The sequence below is a fragment of the Chinchilla lanigera genome, unplaced genomic scaffold (assembly GCF_000276665.1).
Source record: "Chinchilla lanigera isolate Chin_1 unplaced genomic scaffold, ChiLan1.0 scaffold00157, whole genome shotgun sequence".
Classification (NCBI taxonomy): domain Eukaryota; kingdom Metazoa; phylum Chordata; class Mammalia; order Rodentia; family Chinchillidae; genus Chinchilla; species Chinchilla lanigera.
The window spans coordinates 1,399,740-1,418,858 of NW_004955558.1; the positions used below are offsets into that span (position 1 = coordinate 1,399,740).

At 53.3% G+C, this 19,119-nt stretch overlaps 1 protein-coding gene across 4 annotated transcripts in view; it reads left to right on the plus strand.

Moving 5' to 3' along the window:
* The first annotated feature begins 6 nt into the window (after positions 1-6).
* Positions 7-19,119, plus strand: part of LOC102021806 (kallikrein-13) — a 35,128-nt gene continuing 16,015 nt past the window's right edge. The window contains exons 1-6 of one of the 4 annotated variants that reach the window (XM_005412713.2): positions 7-2,086; positions 8,613-8,838; positions 9,622-9,793; positions 11,598-11,851; positions 12,004-12,140; positions 12,694-13,151. In XM_005412713.2, coding sequence (XP_005412770.1) covers positions 8,799-8,838; positions 9,622-9,793; positions 11,598-11,851; positions 12,004-12,140; positions 12,694-12,852 — 762 coding nt within the window. In that variant the 5' untranslated portion in view covers positions 7-2,086; positions 8,613-8,798 and the 3' untranslated portion in view covers positions 12,853-13,151. Of the gene's footprint in view, positions 2,087-2,148; positions 4,992-8,612; positions 8,839-9,621; positions 9,794-11,597; positions 11,852-12,003; positions 12,141-12,693; positions 13,152-19,119 lie in introns of those variants that run through there. The other 3 variants (XM_013508923.1, XM_013508922.1, XM_013508921.1) reach the window with 3 other exon arrangements.

Genomic DNA, 19,119 nt, shown 5'->3' on the forward strand with positions numbered 1-19,119 from the left:
TCGGAGGCAGAGGTGGAGGGGCCTGGGCTGCTGGCTAAAGCTTTCTGATCTCCCGTGTTCTCCTCTGAAAATAAAACCAAAGCCCTCTTGGAAGGACTCCGAGGTGCTGAAGAACCGGTGGTGGACTTGGCTGTTCATACCAAGGTCTGGCCACCAGAGGGCGCTGGGTTTGAGCGTCGCTGTCCAGCAGCACAGGAAGGCGAGACCTTGAAGCTTCCTCCTGACCAATGGGAAGACTCCTCCCTCCCAGCCCTGGGCAGTGGACACGCCAAGCTCCAGCCCGTGGTCCTGTCCTCACTGGGCGGCCATGCAAACCACTTGGTCTCCTCTTGCCTTATTAGATTGGGCCGGAGGGCATTGCTCTGCCTCCCCCAGTGTTATCTCAGGGTCACAGAGCATCGGCTTTTCACTTAACAAACGTTCCTTAAGAACTTCTCCTGTATATTTTGAGACAGTCTCGACAAATTGTCCAGGTTGGGCTTGAACTTGCAGTCTTCCTGCCTCAGCCTCCCAGGCTTCAGGAATGGCCACTACTCCCGGATCTTGGATTTTATTCTAAACCTGGTGTTAAGTGTCTGGAGGGCCTTGGGGCCAGGAATCCATCCAATTTCCGCTTTTAAAAACTTACTCTGGGTGCTGTGAGGAGAACGGGCTGTAGGGGGCGCAAGACGATTAAGATCCATACTAGGAGGCTGCGTGTTTGGCAGGCACCATGCCAAGCGTCCTCCTTTGCGCAGTGACATTGGGGGTGGAGCTGTATCCCTAGTTTGACGAAGGCTATACTTGTGGCCCAGAGAGGTGAAGTAACTTCCCCAAGGTCACACAGCAGCACACCAGGAAGGGAGCAAGGGCTGTAGACCTGCCAGAAGACCTAGGTTCTTGTGGCAGGTGTGCCACTGAGTCACAGTGTGGCTTGGGACGGGGGCCTTTTCTGCCTGCTCCGTAGTTTCTCCTTCCACGTGAGGAGGCAGCGGGTTGAAATAAGTGCGCGTGGGTGCTTAGGGGAGCGCCTGACATTTAGTGAGCTCCCTGAGCACTAGCTACCTCCCACCCCCAGCTTGGTACAGGGACTCGAGCCCGTGGCCGGGCTCAGACTCGCAATCCTCCTGCCTCAGCCTCCCTCAGTGCTGGAGTTAGGTCTGTACCACCACGCCTTGCTTGCTTGCTGTTTCTGCTAGCGAAGCCCTTTGCCTTAGTGAGGCCTCTGCAGAGCCTGAAAAGCTGCTGTTGCGAGCTGTGGCCGCTAGGGGCCACTGTGCCCTCGCCTGTGCAGCAGGTGGCCCGGGACAGCAGATCTTCCAAGGCCGGATAGGAACTCCGCATCCCTGGTCCCTCCTGGACTCCCAGCTAGGCCCCAAGAAACGGAGACGGATCAGCAGAGCTCGTCAGGGCCCGCAGGAACACGGACACTTTGCCCTGAAGAGTCTCATGTTCACATGTTCCGCAAACACTGACTGGGTACAACTTGGGACAGCGGTGAGCAAAACTTAAACCACCTGCCCTCGCCAAAGATTTAGCAAACAAGTAGTGTGTATAGCAGGTGAGGTGGTGACAGTGTGGGACAGGAGCGCGTTGTGTGCATCTAGATGGGGTGGCCGGAGGCCCGGAAAGGTGGCTTCAGTCAAGGACCTGTGCACGAGGACCAGCGCTGGGAAGAGCGTTCCCGGAAGGGGCAGCACGCAGCGCTCCCTGCGCTCGGAGGGGAGGCCGGAGCAGGCGGGTTCCCGGGCTGCCTTTGGGTTTGAGAGGGGTGGAACAAAGGTGCAGGCTCTCCGAGGAGGGAAAGATAAGGATCATGCTCTGTTCACGCCGCAAGCACTTCCTGCTGCCTCCCAGAGACTGCCCCGCGGAGCGGTTGGAGCGGTCGGGAAACTAAGCTGAGTCAGCCGCCGGCCCGGCCCTCGATGGGCGCCCTGTTTAGGGCAGGAGGTGGGCACGGGCACTGGCAAGTCGAGACCACAGGGCTGTGCGCCACCCAGAGGCTTAGGGAGGACACGGGGGAGCCCAGAGGTGGGGCGCCCGGCTCGGCGGCGTGCGTCATGGATGCTTCCTGGAGGAGGTGGCGTTGAAGCCGAGACCCAGGCGAGTGAGTAAGAGCGAGCTGCGGAAGGGAAGAGGGAGGGACAAAGGCGGAGGGCAGAGAGCAGGGCAGGCAGCGGCCTTGGGCAGGGGCTCCGGGGCAGGGGCTCAGACCCGCTGCCAGCTGTGTGTCCAGGGCCGTGATCTGAGCAGAGGGCCCGGGTGGGACCTGAGTGCTGCCCAAGGGCTGGAAGTGGAGCCCCTCCCTGACTCAAAGACGTAAAGCCACAAGATGTCACCTAGGCATGCCAAGGGTGCCCTCCCCTGACCTGAGGCAGAGGCCACTGTGCGCCCTGGAGGAAGGGACGGAAACGTGGAGGGCGGGCAAGGCTTGCTGTGGCAGGGGGCGCAGCCCCGGGAAACACGGTCCCACAGCCGGGCTGGAGGTCTCTGTCGGCGACCAAGGCCAGGAACGGCCTTGGCTGAGGCCCGTGGCCACGGGAAACCCCTACGTGGGCACCGGAGGCCTTTGATGCTGCTGACCGTGGCAGTGGGTCTGAGACGCCAGCCTCCCAGCCCTGGGCTCGGGAGCAGCCTCCCCCAGCAGCGCTTTGGAAGCCAGCCTGGGAGACCGAGCTTCCCCCACCACCACCCCTGGGTGCTGCTCTGCACTGGGTGGCTGGATGCCTCCGTGAGGCCGGAAGGGGTGGAGGCGGCAGAAGCAGAGGTTCTGGGGAGAAACAGGCTCCAGGACGGCATCACACAGCCGTGCCAGGTGCCAGGCCAGGCCTTGGGGGCCAGGCAGCGCAGTGGTGGAGGTGAGCAAGGCCGCTGCCCTGGGGAAGCCCGGTGAGAGAGGCGCTGCTCCTCCCACGGTGCGCTGAGCCGAGCAGACCCCGGCCCTGTGAGAGCTGACCCTCGTGGGAGACAAGCTGAGTAAAACACAAGGGTCGTCCAATGGCGCTGGTGCCACAGAGCAAAATGTGACAACAGAGAAGCAAACGCAAAGCAGCTGCAGATTAAAGTAAGCCAGGAAGGAAACCAGCCAGGGCTGAGACAGGAACTAGAAGAGAACACAGGCTTGAGAAGGTGCGCAGAAGGCGACCTCCGGGCTGAGATCTGAAGCAGGGGAATGGGCAGAGTGGAGGGAGGTGAGTCCCAGGCAGCGGGGAATGGCACAGACAAAGGTCCTGAGGCAGGAAGGCACCTGCCAGATGGAGACCATCAAGGACGCCCAGAAGTCTGAGGCACAGTTCCAATGGAGAGGCGAGGCTGGACGGACAGACAGATGCCAGGCAAGGTGCTCGGGGACCTGTAGGGTTTATGACAGCGCAGTGGAGACCCCGAAGGGTTTGGAGCGGGGCTCAGCAAGCTGCTGTGGCTTTTGGGTGTTAGCCCAGTGCAGAACAGCCAAGCCTGGGGCGGGAGGGCTGAGGTGGAAGCCGAGGCCAGCTCAGATGCTGTCACACCTGTGCAGGTGAGAGGTGAGGGCACGGCCAGCGGCGAGGGCGCGGGGCAGGAGTGAGAGGGCGGATGCTCTGTGGTCTGTGCAGGAGATGAGGTGACCGGAGTTGTCAAATGGGGGGGGCGGGAGCAAGCCGGGAGTCAGGGAGCACTCCCGGGTGTGAGGTGAGCAGCTGAGAAGGACAGAGGGAGGCTCGGAGGGTCAGGGGGACCACGGGGCTGAAACTGGAGTCAGTGGGGTCGGAGATGGAGGGCCCCAGGTTCACACACAGGGGCTGCCTGGCAGGCGGCAGGTAGGGAAGCTGACTGAGACACTTCTGAGCAATCAGCAAAGAGCCGCCCGGGACCCACAGCGGAGAGGCACGGAGTGCGGTGGGTTGGGGTTCGAATCCCAACACTGCCGCTCGCTCAGCTGCAGCTGTGGGCACCTGCTGTCCCCCCATCTCCTTGTCTGGGAGCTGGCATCGTGCGCAGGCAGAGGGAGAATCGAGGCATAGCGCACAGTGGGTCCTAAAGTATCGCCAACCGGAGCTGCTGGGGCCCGGGGAAGGCAGAGGGGTCCCTGTCTGCTCCTCCACATACACTCTTTCTGCACAGTGTCCTGGGAGCCGGGGCTCTGTCTGGGGATACTGGCAGGGAGTTTAACACCCAGTTGATCTGGATTCAAGTCCTGGCTCTGCCTCTTGCACAAGCTGCATCTGATAAGGCCAGTGTCCTCCCCTGCTCACGGTACCCGGGGGCCCCGGACCTCATCGAGTGCCCGTGTGTGCCAGGCTCTTGGCCCCCTGCCTGATGGTGTACGCAGAGACACAGGCAGTCAGGGCACCCATGAGAAAAGGGCACTCCCAGCTTCCCAGGGCCAGAGACCCCCGCCCCCACCCCATCCGTTCCCACGGCCACACCCACCGCCTCTGTCTCCACTTGTGAACCCGCAGAGCCCCACAGCCCGCTCCCTGACCACAGCCTCCCTGCGTCGGACGCTGTGGGTGGCTCTGCCCTTCCTGTTGCTCCACCCCGAGGACACTGGCCTCCCCGCCAAGTCCCCTCCATCCTCGCTCCCTGCGCCCAGTGCCCACTCCTGCCCTCCGCTGCCCTCAGCCTCCCGAGCCCCCACCTGCCCAGGCGCCCCCTGAGATCTGCTAGCTGCCATCTTGCCGGAGAAAACAGAAACCACTGGAGGAGCCCGGACTTCCTGCCGCCTGACTCACACCCCAGCCGCCCTTTCCTCCTTCCTTCCTGCAACAATGGAAGAGGTGTCTTTGCCCTTGTCTGCTGCTAACCCCACCGCTCGGCTGCTGCACGCCCCGCCCCATCTCCCGGGGGCCAAGAGCTCCTGCCTGGGCTGGGAGGGAGGCCACCTCTCAGCGTTGTGCAACCTGGTCAGTGACCCAGCTCCGTCTTGTGAGGGCCACAGAGCAACTCAGGGCCGCCCGCGTTCTCACGCCGTGAGGGAAGGATCGTGAGTTAATCCATCTGTCACACGTTAAAATCCTGTTGGACACATGCAAGTAAGTGCTTGCCATGGGACCAAGAGAAGAAAGGCTTAGGATGGTTGTGGAGTTTGCACGCTACCTCCTGCCGAGGGGCCTCAGACAGGCCGCTTCCTCCCAGCTTCGGTTTCCCAGTCTGTGCAGTGGGGACCCCACACTGCCTATGCTGAGGAGCCCAGACTTCCCATGACCTTTGTACCTTCGCCTTCCACTCCACGCCAGCCGTGCTGGTCCTGCTGAGGACTCCCCAGAACCTGTGCATTCACTCGTCTTTCCTCAGCTCTTGTAGCTCATACCATTACGTATTGTATTCATTTTCTTTTTCTTCAAGAGTATGAGGCACTTCAAGCATGTTCTTGGTCTATTTTGTTCATTAGTGTTTTCCCAGTAACTAGAAGCATGACAAACGGGTGGGTGAGTGGGTGAATGCATAGTAGGTGCTCAACAAATATGGGTTGAAAGGAGGAAGGGAAGGAAAAGGAAGGCAGACAGGAGAGAGGAAGGGAAAGATGGAGAGAGCATATTAATCCACACAAAAAATGTATCTGGGTAAACAAAATGTGGTATGTCCACATAGGGAATATTACTCAGCCTTTAAAAGGAAGGAAATTCTGAGAAGTGCTGCAATCTGGTGAATCATGAGGACATTATGCTAAGTAAAACAAGCCACACACGAAAGGACAGATTCTAATATACAGGGAACCTGGAGGTACCAAGTGCGTAGAGAAGGGTGGTGGTTTCCGGGGTCTGGAAGCGGGGGAAGCAGGAAGTGATTGTTCAGTCGATGCAGACTTTCAGTGGCGGACTGTGAAAAACTTTGGGGAGACAGACAGGAGCGGTGGCTGCACGACAGGGTGAAAGTACTTAGTCCCACTGCACTGCACTCAAGATGGTTAAGGTCTCAAATGTTTTACCACGATAAAGTAACAATTTCCTTAAAGCAAACAGCAGTGGAAAAGAAGACATCACACATCGCCTGGCTGTGCAGAGCACCCGGGAGACCGGGAAGTTGTGGAGTTTGCACGACCAGCCACTGTCCCCACCCAGCCTCCTAGCCCCAGACCCTCTCTCCCTCCCTCCTCAGAACCACGCCCTGCGCCCTCCCCTCAGCTGGGACTCAGCCCCTCTGCATCTGGACCCCGACTGTCCAGCCTCTTCTCTGTCCCACATTGAGCTCTGGCTCCAAGCTCCCACCGCACTCCTGACACCTTGGCAAACTCCTGTTCACCTGCTGCACTTTGAAGCCTTTTCCCCACACCCAGGGCTCCCTCGGGCACAGGATGCTGGGCTGAGTTTCACGCTGCTGCTTTGGCGGTGCTACGAGATGGTGAGTTCATGCAGGCGAGGACTGGGGCTGTGTGTTCGTTCATTCATTCATGCAGCCATCAGCTCTGCATGGAGGACCCGTCTAAGGCGAGAGGACCCTGTTCTGCGGGCTGGGAGAGAGGGGCACAGGACCCCTCAGTTTAGCATATGGGGGAAGAGGAGCGAGGAGCCCAGCTGTGGCCATGGCGCACCGGCAGCTCCCTGGGAAGCCCCTCTTTTCGACACATCCCCAGCCTGGCCTGGGCACCCCGTGGGTTCACCAGGGCTTCCCTTAAGCACACTTCTTTCTAGGCAGAAGATTTCCATTTTGTTTTTAACTTTATTTTGAGTTACTTATAGACTAACCTGAAGTTGCAAATACAGAGCAGGGAGTCTGATGTGCCCTTCCACACCTTCCCCGAAGGGGGATATCTTGTGTATGCAAACCAGGAAACCCATGTAGCTGCCGTACTGTTACCTAGACTGCAGGCTTCACCCCACATTCACTGTTTGGAGGCAGCTGTTTGTGTGTGTGCACGTGCCCGCGGGTGTGGGAGTCCGTGTCACTTTATCTCAGTGTGAGTTCTGGTAACCACGGCCACCACATCAAGACCCAGAACTTGTCACACGTGGTGGTGCACACCTGCAATCCCAGAAGTCCGGGAGGCTGAGGCAGGAGGACCTCAAGTTTGAGTCCAGCCTGAACAACTTAGCAAGACCTTGCCTCAAAATATATAAATAAAAAAGGCTGGGGATGTAGCTCAGTGTGCAGACGTTAGGATCCATCCCCAGTACCCTCCCCACACACACGCACACAGCTGACCCATACTATGGGTCAGCTCCCTCATGCCACCCCATCCCTGCATTCCCAGAGGATTCTTTAGGCCCCTGGGCAAAGAAAGGCTGCAGCTGTGGCACAGCCTAGGAGGAAAGTAGCTGGGAGCTGTCCCAGGGGAAGGGAGGGAGAGTGCGGGAGGAAGCCTTCTGAGTCAACACGTGGTCCAGGTGTGGGGCTGCCAAGGCCCAGAGACAAATTATAATCATTAGGGAATTGAAGAGGCTGGGGGAAGGCTGTGGAGAGCAGGCCCTCCCCCAAGTCAGGATGCAGCCCTCAGTGCAGGGCCCCCTACAGGCAGGCTGGACCTCTCATCATCCCACCCAACCCACGCTGTTTTCCCTGGGTCCCTGTCCCCTCTCCCTGGGCCTCTGTCCACTCCCTCTTTCAGTCTCTGTCCCCTCTCCCTGGGTCTCTGTCCCCTCTCCCTGGGTCTCTGTCCCCTCTCCCTGGGTCTCTGCCCCTCCCTCTCTCAGTCTCTGTCCATTCTCCCTGGGTCTCTGTCCCCTCTCCCTGGGTCTCCAGCTCTGACAGCCTATGCACCCTGTTCTTCCCCACCCATCTGCAGGGCCCAAGTTAGGTACCACCGCTCCTGGTGCTGACCCTCCTCCTCCCTGCTGAGGGCCCTGATCCTCACACCTCAGAACTATGGGGACCCTCAGGGCCTCCTGCCCATCTCTCCCCTGTCCCTTCCTGGACTCCCTCTCTCCTTGGCCTCTGTAGTGACCAAGCCCCAGCTCCTCTGTCTGTGTCCCCTTCCCCTGTTGGTACCACTGGTCCCAGAGCCTCCCCAAGGTCACCTGCCTGACTTGTCCCTTCCTCCTCCCATCTATCGCCAGTTCCTTCTCTGCCTGTTCCTGTCCGTACCACTGCCGCCATCTTGGGGTTGGCGCTCTCTCTGTCTCCCTAGCCAACCGTGCTACCTCTGCACGTGTCACTGGGCCACCCCGATCCCTGTGTCTGGCTCCCCCCACTTTCCCATCTACATTTTCTTCCCCTCTTTCTCCACCTCTCTCCTCACCGCCCTTCACCTCCATCACCGCTCTTGCTGTGCCTGTATTTCCTTCACTCTGGTCTCTCTACCTTCATATCTTACTTCCCCTTCATCCTCCAGCCTCTCACGCTCCTTCTGTGGTTTCCTGCATCCCAGCCCCTTCCTTTGAGCCCTCGCCCCGATTTCACCAGTCTACCACCAAATCTCTGCTGCCAGAACAGGGCACCCGCCCGGTCCACCCTGCCCCAGGGTCGTCCTTCCCAGATTCCTTCCAGATTATAGCATCTTTCAGGGGCGGGTTCTTGTTAACAACTGTGGCTGCTTCTGTGACCAGGAAGGGGTGGAAGGGCAGGGAAAGCAAGAGTCCTGGCAGGGAAACCAGGCAATAAAAATGGAATGTCAGAAGAAGGGCGGTGGGGGGCAGGGCCAGCTGCTCAGACCTGGATAAAAGGCTTTGCCGACTTGACTATGAAGTGACACCATCTCTACCTCCTTCATGCACCAGGCTTGGGGGAACGGAGCCTGCTCAGCATCCTCCCTCCTGACCCTGCCCTTGAAGTCTCCAGCCTCTACCTCTGTCCCAGCTCCATGCCTCTAAGGGTCAGGGTCTCTGTGTGAGTGGCCTCAACCCCTGGTTCTCTTGTGGCTTCCTTCTCTCCCTCTGCATCGCTAACCCCTAGCCAGCCCTGGGATGTTCCTCCTGCTGTCCGCACTCCAAGTCCTGGCTGTAGGTAAGAGAACCGTGGGGTGCAGGGAGATGGGCCCCTGGGAAGCTGGTGAAAGGCTTTGGGAGTGAGACTGCTCAAGGGCAGGCTGCAGAGAATGAGTAGGGGTAGCCTGGGCTGGAGGCTGATGACCTGAGCTGTGGAAATGGTAGGAGATGGGGGCGTTGGGGACAGAGGCCATGGTAGGAGATTGGGGCAATAAGTAAGGAATCAGGGAGAACTCTGAGGTCTTGCATGGATCCTATGGGAACAGAGTCCTCAGAGAGCCTTCCCCTGAGCAGGTCAGGGAAGAAATAATCCGGGAAAGGTGGTTGTGGTCAGCATGAAGCGGGAGAAGCGGTGAGCGTTGGAGGTGGTGGTGGTGGTGCTTGGTGGGTGGAGGAAGTGGAGGTCAGATGGTGGCTCCTGGAGGGCCGCACGGTGTGGGAAAGTGGGGGAAGAGACAGGGAGCTCCGTGGGCATGTGGGGGAAGGTCTGGGGGGGAGTGTAGCAAGTTGAGGAGTGAGGCTAGAAAGTAGTCCTGGGGGGGTGGAGCTGAGGCTGTAGGTGTTTCGGTAGCTGTGGACACAGTGTTAGATGCGTGAAAGTGACTGAAGGGAGAGGTCCAAAAACTCCGTGCTTGTCTGAGGGGAAAATGGTGCATAGATACTACATTGGTGGGGCTGAAAGAGGACATGGCTGAAGGGTTAGACCGGAAGGAAGGCACTTCATCAACTGGGCATTCTGTTGAGTTGGGAAAGGAAAGCGTTTGTTCACTTGCTTTCACATCCCATCCCTGTCTCCTTCTAGCCATGGCTCAGAGCCCAGCAGATGATAGCAAGATAATTGGTGGCTATCCCTGCATCCGGAACTCCCAGCCGTGGCAGGTGGCTCTTCTGGCTGGGGCTGGGCGTCGGTTCTTGTGCGGAGGGGTCCTGTTGTCAGACCAGTGGGTCATCACGGCCGCTCACTGTGCCCGCCCGTGAGTGTTCCCCTTCTTTGTTCTTATGCCAAGCGAGTTCTAGACTCCACAGAGCCCCAGGGCACAGCTGAGAACCCAGAGCCCTGTGTGGAACCCAGCAGAGTGGCTGGCTCTTGTTCTGGGATCTAGGGAAGATCCTAGAGTGAAAGACATAGATCAGATATGGAATCCAGTCCATAAATCGTGAATGCAGTTTAGATTCTGAAAGCCGGTCAGCACCTTGGAACCCATAAACCAGTTTAGAGTTTAACATATACCTGGAGATCCATTCATATTTTATTTTATTTTATTTTAGCTTGTTTTTTTGGTTTTTCTCCAGTACCGGGAACCGAACCCACGACCTTGCGCTTGCCAAGCAGGCGCTTTGCCGCTGAGCTAAATCCCCAGCCCCTGGAGATCCATCCATATTGAGACTCAAAGTGGCCCATTCCAGACTGGTGATTGAATTCAGGGCACAGTCTACGTTCAGAAACTCAGAACGCTACCTAGAACCCAAACCTCAAATCAGAAAATACAGTCTAGACAGAAATCCGCAACCGTTTCACAGCTGGAACACAAGACTGTAGGATTAGAGCCCAAACCTGGAGCCTGTTCCAGACGCCAGGCTTAAGTCAAAATCTAGTCTACAGCTCCTCTTTGAGGAGTCTACAACCTAGACCTCCATCCAGAGCGTAAATGCCAGAATTCAGGCGATAGTCTGAAGCTCCATAGTAACCCCGATCCCCTTGCAGACTTTGGGCTTGAGCTTAGAACCCAGACCCTAGCCTTGAAGTCAAAATCCAGACTAGAGCCCACTTGGTGCCTATAAGCGAGATCCAATGCCATAAACTGGAGTTCAGTCTAGAACCCAGAGACTGGAGCTCAGCACAGATGCTAGAATATAAAGCCCAGGAAAAAAATTACTCTCTAGATTCTTAGATTCACATCGTAACCTAAAGCTCCATCTGGAACTTTGAGCCCACCTAAGATCAAAAACTTAGACCAGTCTAGAATCCAGAGCCCAGATTATAACCTATCATTCAGTTTGAAAAAATCTGTTCTATAAAGAAGAGTTTGGACTTATATTTGGAAACGTGAGCCTAACCAGGTCACAGATTTCAAGCCACTGTCCAAATCTGAGACCGTAAAAGCTTCATCAAGAACCCAGAGCTCAACCAGAAACGAACTCATGTGAGGACCCAGAATCCGTTAGCTCAGGTCACAATCCACTGTGCATGTGGAATCTTCACCCTACCCTCTAACTGGAAGCTCACACCAGAATCTAGAACCCAAACCCAAGGCACAGTGCAGAGCTCAAAATAAAGCCCTCAGTTCATCCTAAAACAGAAAGCTCGCGTCAGAATCTGGAAATCATGCCATATATGCAGGTGTGATCTAGAATCCTCATCCTAGCCTAGAGTCAAGATGGGAAAATGGCTAGCACGAGAGCCCCTGTAGAATGAGGAAGGAGCTGACCCCGTCAACTCTGATTCAGAGCCTGGAGCTGTAACCTAGGGGTCTCATTTAGAACTCAGAGCCTAGAACTTGGCCTCTGGAATTGCGTCAAGAACCCCAACTATGGTTTTATACCTAAGCAAAGGGCCAGAGCACAGCCCAAGAAGAAGGGGGCCCCTGGTGGGGCTGGGCCAAGAGAGAATGCACAGGCCCAAGAGAAGGCCCTGGAGCCCAGAAAGCTCTCAGCCTGCAGCTGAGGGAAGAGGGTTGGACTCAGGGGAAAATTCATCACCAGGGGAAGGGAGTGGGGCTGGGAGCGGGTCCCTGGGTCTGACTGTAAGCGGCCTTACTCTTGGGGGTCTTGGGCCAGGATCCTTCATGTCTCCCTGGGCAAGCACAACCTGAGGAGGTGGGAGGCCACCCAGCAAGTGCTGCGGGTGCAGCGCCAGGTGCCACACCCCAGCTACAACGGCAGGACCCACGACAGCGACCTGATGCTGCTGCAGCTGAGGCACCCAGCACGCATCGGGCGGGCAGTGAGACCCATCGGCCTGGCCCAGTCCTGCGCCAGCCCCGGAACACCCTGCCGTGTGTCGGGCTGGGGCACCACATCCAGCCCTATTGGTAAAGACAGCTAAATCCTGGAAGGAGAGGCCTGGACTCCCAGGTGTGAGGGAGGAGGCTGGGCATGGACCTGGGTCTGAGGGAGGAGGCTGGACCCCTGGGTTTTAAGGGAAGACTGACCCGTTATGACCCTTGGTGTCCCCCTCCTTCAGCCAGGTACCCCAATGCTCTGCAGTGTGTGAATATCAACATCTTCTCAGATCAAGCCTGCCAGCAGGCCTATCCTGGTGCCATCACTGCCGGAATGGTCTGTGCTGGAGTCCCCCAGGGTGGGAAGGACTCTTGTCAGGTGAGGCCAGGGTGGGAGCTGGTCAAGGGGTTGTTTGGGGCTGGGCCTGTAGTACCAAAGGAGCCCAGGAGCGGGAAGCCAGTGAGGTGGCTGGGGAAGGAAACCTCAGGACAGAGAGTGGGAGCCCTGTGCAATTCGCTCTTAATCCCTGTAGGCCTCAGTTCCTCATGCTAAGGGAATAGCACCCCTAGGGTTGGTGGAATTGGATGCAGTGGCCCATGGCAAGGGTGTAGAGTGGTGCCCCCAGTAGAGGAATTTGAAAAACCATGCTGGGGCCTCTGGAAACCCGAGTATATCTCTGAAAGAGGCAGAGATGGGAGAGATGAAAAAAGACACATTGTTCTGCAGCTCAGCAAAGACGGGAGGACCCCAGGGACAGAGGCTAGCACAGAGCCTGGGAGACAGACAAAGCACTCAGGGCCCTGTGGGGACAGGACCCAGGGCCTTCTCCAGCCTGGGCTCGGAGCTGGGGAAGACGGTGGTGTCTCAGCCGACCTCCCTTCCCGTCCACACCTCTGTCTCCATCTCTGCCCTTCCCCCTCTTCCTACTCAGGGTGACTCTGGGGGACCCCTTGTGTGTGAAGGACAGCTCCAGGGCCTCGTGTCCTGGGGGATGGAGCGCTGCGCCCTGGCTGGCTACCCAGGGGTCTACACCAACCTGTGCAAGTACCAAAGCTGGATCCAGAGAACAATGCGGGGTCAAGGACCATAGGGTCACTGTTCATCCGTTGGGTTGGCCCTGTGTGTGTCCCCAGCCCTCCTCCCTCGGGCCCGGGGCTTTGGCCCTGCATCCTCACCCTCACTCCCAACTCCGCCCCCTTTCCCAGAGCAGTTGTTCAGGTTTTCCCTCCCTACCCCCACAGTGGCCCTGACGTTGCGCAGGACCCCTTGGGCACAGCAGGGAGGAGCCCAAGCACTATCCTCACATCGTACCCATAAGAAGACAATTCTCAAAACTCTTCCTGTCTCTCAAAACCAAGCAAGGAGCAATAAAAGCCGTACAACCCCTAACTCCACTCCTCTTTTCACTTGTTTCCCCAGAAAGCCTTGTGCACAGTGACCCCGGGTGTGGCTCCCAGGGCCCAGCGGCCCCCTCTGTCCATGCCAGGAGCCCTGCAGTCGGGCCTGGATCAGGGCTGCCCCTCTGAGCCTCCTCTCCTCCAGGCAAGGAGATGCTCTGTTTCCCAGGAAACTGTGCAAATGTAGCCCCACCTGTCCCAGAGCGGCCTCAGGTGAGGGCAGCTGAGCTCATCCCCTCCCGACGCCAAGGCCCAGGCAGCCTTCTCACTTATTCCTTTATTTTCACCCCCCATTCCCAGTTCCCCTCCCACAGCCAGGAGACACCAATGGGCTTCATTCTGCGCATGCTGGGAAAGCATGCAGGTCTATGGAGTTGTTTCCACGGCGCATAGACCCGTTGTGTTAGGAATCTCATTCTCATTTCTGCTTTCACGGCATGTTCCACACAGGGATCGGTCTATTTATTGAGAACCTCCAGATGTGGCCCTAGGAGCTGGAGGAAGAGCTGTGAACAAGTCATTCAGAATCCCTGCCCTCAATGATCCTGGATTCTAGCCAGGAGCAGTGGTACGTGCCTATAATCCCAACACTCTGGGAAGCTGAGACAGGAGGATCTCAAGTGGAATAGTCAGGTCAAGTGGAATGTCTAGTTTTAGTCTTTTGAGGACTCTCCATAGTGATTTCAAAAGTGGCTGTACCAGTTTATATTCCCACCAATTATAGGAGGGTTTTCCCCACAGCCTTGCCAGCACGTTTTATTATTTGATATCTTGATGCACCAGCTATTCCCCCTCCAGGTATCTTCCCAAGAGTTAAAGACATCGCCTTGCAGTGATCCGTGCATGCCCATGTTTACTGTTGTTTTTTTTTTTGTTTGTTTTTCGTTTTTCTTCCAGTACCAGGAATCGAACTCATGACCTTGCACTTGCCAGGCAGGCGCTTTGCCACTGAGCTAAATCCCCAGTCCCCATGCCCACATTTATAGCAGCACAACTCATAACAGCAAAATCTTGAACATGACCTATATGCCCATTGATAGATGAGTGGGTAAAGAAAATGTGGTGTTTATACACCACAGAGCACTACTCCACAATGCAAAAGGATAGACTTGAGTCTTTTGTAGGGAAATGAACGCACCTTGAGACCATAATGTTAAGTGAAATAAATCAAGCACATAAGCTTTCATATCAGACGGTTTCTCTTCTATGAGAAACTCAAGTTTTAAATAAAGAACATAATAAAAGACAGATAATAGGAACTAGGAGATCGATCTTTCTCAGATGGGAAGGGGAGCAAGAGATGGAGGGAGGAGAGAGGAAGGAGACAAAAGCAGTTAAAGACGTGCTGTGTACATGCCCGAACTCCACACAGGGAACATTAACATCATGTACTGCATATGTGCTAATAAAAAATTAAGTGAAATATTTGACAGAAGGAAGATCACAAGTTTGAGCTCAACCTGGGAAACCTAGCAACTCAGCAAGACACTGTGTCAAAATACAAAATAAAATAGTCTAGGGGTGTAGCTCAGTAAGAAAGCCCTGGTTTCAACGTCCAGTACCACACACGTGCAAGCACACGCATACAAAGAGAAAGAAAAGATTCAGTATTCTATAGGGGGAAACAGAAAAGTAAACAAATCCAAAAACAAAATTTAGAAGTAAAGCAGAGTCCCCGTGAGTGAAAAGGTCATTGAATGCGGGCTGCGCGGTACACCAGGGCCAGCTCACAAAAGACCTCCTGGCAAATTTTCAGGTGTTTAAGAGCCACTTGCTAGAAATACAGTCACTATTAAAAACTAAATTCCATTAACTTATGATTAAATACTATAACAATATAGTCAATAAGTACATCCATAGTGCGTTCAAGGCCAGCCTGGGCTATACAGTGAAACCTGGTCTCAAACAAATGAACCAACCAACAAACGAGTTGGAAGGCACTGCAGATGCACCTCAGCTTCATTTCCTGGACAGCCACTGTTAGACCCTTACCAGAGCAACCCCGGACGCCTCTGCCAGAGGATGAGGACCCACGGTTTCTACGTCTGTCCCTGACTTCTGTACTTGGACACCACAGAGTTTGGATGTCGTAGGAGGTTGAATAGCCTCATATCCTGTGGGGGACTCCTTGGTACTGGAGCCCTTAGGTAGCAGTCTGGGCCCCGTGTCACTATAGCAGCCCAAAAGCTTCCCACTGCCCTCCAGCTTCTGGTAGGCACACTGTCACTTGTCAGGTGCCACATATGGGTGACATCATGTAGTATTTCTTCCTGTGTCTGGCTTATTCCACTTAATATGATGGCCTCCAGGGCTGTCCATGCTCAACTTTTTTTTTTTTGAGAGATGATTGTTCAGGGTTTTTTTTGCCTATTTTTTCAGTGGGGTTATTTGATTTCTTGCAATTAAATTGATTTCCTTATACTCTATACTTTGAGTATAACTTCTTTCGTAGTATATGCAAATACTTCCTCCCATTCTGTAGGTTATCTTTCACTTTGCTAGTTGTTTCCCTTGCTGCACAGAAGCAATTGTCACTAATGGAAAGATATCCCCCTTTTCTCTCCCTCTTCTTGCTGTCCTCCTCATCCTCCTCTTTGTTTTCCTCTTCCTTCTCCTCCTCCACCTTCTTTTTGAGATAAGATCTCACCAAGTCTCTAATGGCTTAGGCTGGCCTCCAAATTGCAGTCCTCCTGCCTCAGCCACCCAGAGTGCTGGGACTCCAGGCGTGCACCACCCAGCCTGGCTCTTTCCTAAGGCTGAGTAACATTCCACCACACACCTCTATCATCCTTTGTCCATCCACCCTCCATCAGATGCTTAGATTGTGTCCTACCTTGACTATCCTGACTAACGCAGCAACGAACATGGGAGTGCAGATATCTCTTGAAGATACCGATTTGTTTCCTTTGGATACATACGGAGAGGTGGGACTGTTGAATTATGTAGTAGTTCTATTTTTAATTTACTGAAGAACCTCCTTAGTGCTTTCCACAATGACTATATTTACACTCCTGCCAACAGTGCACAATGGATCCCTTTTCTCCGCACCCTTCCCCACACTTGTCCTCTTGTCCTTTTCACACCAGTCATCCTAACAGTGTGAGGTGATAGCTCACTATGGTTTTAATTTACATTTACCTGATGATTGCTAAGTGATACTGAGCTCTTTTTTTTGTTTTTTGTTTTTGTTTTTTTTTAGTACTGGGAATATAGAACCTCATGTACATGAAGCAAGTGCTCTACCACTCTGCTACTCCTCCAGCCCTATTTATTTTTATTTTGAGACAGGGCCTTGCTAAGTTGCCCAGGTTAGGCTCAAACCTGCGATCCTCCTGGCCCAACCTCCCAAGGACCTGGAATTAAAGACATGCACTGTGGTTCCCAGCTCCTGGGCACCTTTTCATGTACCTCTTAGTCATTTGTTTGTTTGTTTGTTTGTTTGTTTTGACACAAGGTCTCACTGTATAGTTCAGGTTGGCCTTGAGCTCAGTCTGTTGTTCAAAGTGGCCTCAAATTCACAGTGATCCTCCTGCCTCAGCCTCCTGAGTGCTGGGATGACAGGTGTGCAGCACCATGCTCAACATTTTTTTTTTTTTTTGAGAAATGATTGTTCAGGGTTTTTTTGCCCATTTTTTCAGTGGTGTTATTTGATTTCTTGCAATTGAATTGAGTTCCTTATACTATATACTTTGAGTATAACTCCTTTTCAAGCATATGCAAATACTTCCTCCCATTCTGTAGGTTATCTTTCACTTTGCTGGTTGTTTCCCTTGCTGCACAGAAGCTTTTCCAGTGTGATAAAATCCTATGTGTCTACTTTTTGCTTGTATTGCCTGAGCTTTTGAAGTCATATCCAAAAAATCAGAGTCCACCCCAATGTCAAGAAACTTTGTTCTGCTGGTTGTACAGATTCAGGTCTTATGCTTAAGTCCTTGATGAATTTAGAGGTGATTTTTTTTTAATAGGGTGTGAGGAAAGGTTTCAAGTGCATTGTTCTCCATGTGGATATCCAGTTTTCTTCACAGCATTTGTTGGAGATTATCCTTTTCTCTGTTGTACGTTTGTGGCATCTTTGTAGAAGATCACTTGACTAAAAGTGCATGACCTTATTTCTAGACTGTTCTGCTTATCAACCTACATGTTTCACACTGTTTTGATTACCATAGTTGTGCGGTATATTTTAAAATTGGGCACTGTGATGCTTCTAGCTTTGTTCTTCTTGCTCAAGATTGCTGTGGCTATTCAAAGTGTGTGTGTGTGTGTGTGTGTGTGTTTCCATGGACATTTTAGGATTATTCTTTCTATTTCTGTGAAAAATGCTATTGAAACTTAGATAGGAATTGCACTGGATTTGTAAAGCACTCTGCTTACTATGGACATCTTAACGGTGTTATGTCTTGAAGTCCATGAACACAGGATACCTTTCCATTTATTTGTGCCATCTTCAATTTCTTTCATCAGTGTTTTAGCTGGGCATGGTAGTGCACAACTATAATCCCAGCCCTCTGGGTGGCTGAGGCAGGAGGATCACAAGTTCAAGCCAACTTGTGGACAACTTAGATACTTAGCAAGACCTTATCTTAAAATAAAAATTTAAATACAGGTGGGGGATATACCTCAGTGTGAAGGCCCTTGATTCAATCCCAAAAGAAGTTCACCAAAATAAAGTTCCATAATTTTGTGTACAATTTTTTACCTATTTGGTTAAATTTCCTCCTAGGTATTTTATTATTTCTAGTGCTATTACAAGTGAATTTTTTGCTTATTTTCTTTCTGATACCTTGCTGTTAGTGTATAGAAACACAGTTGATTTTTGCACACTGATTTTGTATCCTGCAACTTTACTGAGTTCATTTACTAGTTCTCATGAATTTTTTGGTGCACTCTTCAGGATTTTCTATACGTTAGATCATGTGAAGAGCCAGGCATGGTGGGGAAAGCCCATAATCTCAGAATGTGGGAGGCTGAGTCAGGAGGATTGCAAGTTTGAGGCCAGCGGAGACCGTCTCACTTCTTTATTTCCCATTTGGATGTCTTTTATTACTTCTCCTGCTTAATAATTTCTCTGCCCAGGGCTTCTACTGTGTTGAGCAGAAGCAGTGAGAGTGAGCATCTTCTCCTAGAGGAAAAGCTTTGAACTGTTCACCATGGAGTATGTTAGCTATGGGCTTGCCAGAGATGCCCTTTATTTTTTATGCCAAGATACACTCCTTGTGCACCTAACGTATTAAGAGTCCCTATTATGAAAGAATGTTGTATTTTGTCAGGTGGTTTCTCTGCATTTATTGAAATGATCATAATTTCTTTATCCTTCATTCTCTTGACATGATGTATCCCAGTGATTTGTCTATATTGAGCAATGCTTATTCCCCCGGGATAAATCCCACTTGATTGGGAGATATGATTTTTTTCTCTGTCTTTTTCTTTTTGTTTTTTTTTGTTTGTTTGTTTTGTTTTGAAAAAGGGTCTGGTTTTGTAGTTCAGACTGGCCTTCAATTCACTGTGTAGCCCAGGCTGGCCTTGAACTTGCAGTGATCCTCCTACCTCAGCTTCCTGAGTGCTGAGATTATAAGCACGCACCACCATACCTGGCTGATCCTTTTAACATGCTGTTGAACCCAGTTTTTTGGTATTTTGTTGAGGATTGTGCATGCGCATTTATCAAGGACATTGGCTGACAATTTTCTAGCCTTATGTTGTCCATGTCTGGGTTTGTGGAACTCGCACCCTCTTTGTCCAAGACACCACAGTGTGACTGTCACAAGTGGCAGCCATACAGGCCCTGTAGGGAAAGGGGACAAAAGAAGGTCCTATATGGGTACCTCTGGCCCCTGAAGAGATGATGCAGCCCAAATCGAGTATGGTAGAGCATGCCTATAATCACAGCACTCTGGAAGGCTGAGGCAAGAAGATCCCACATTTAAGCCCAGCCTGGACAACTTAGAAATTCAGCAACACTC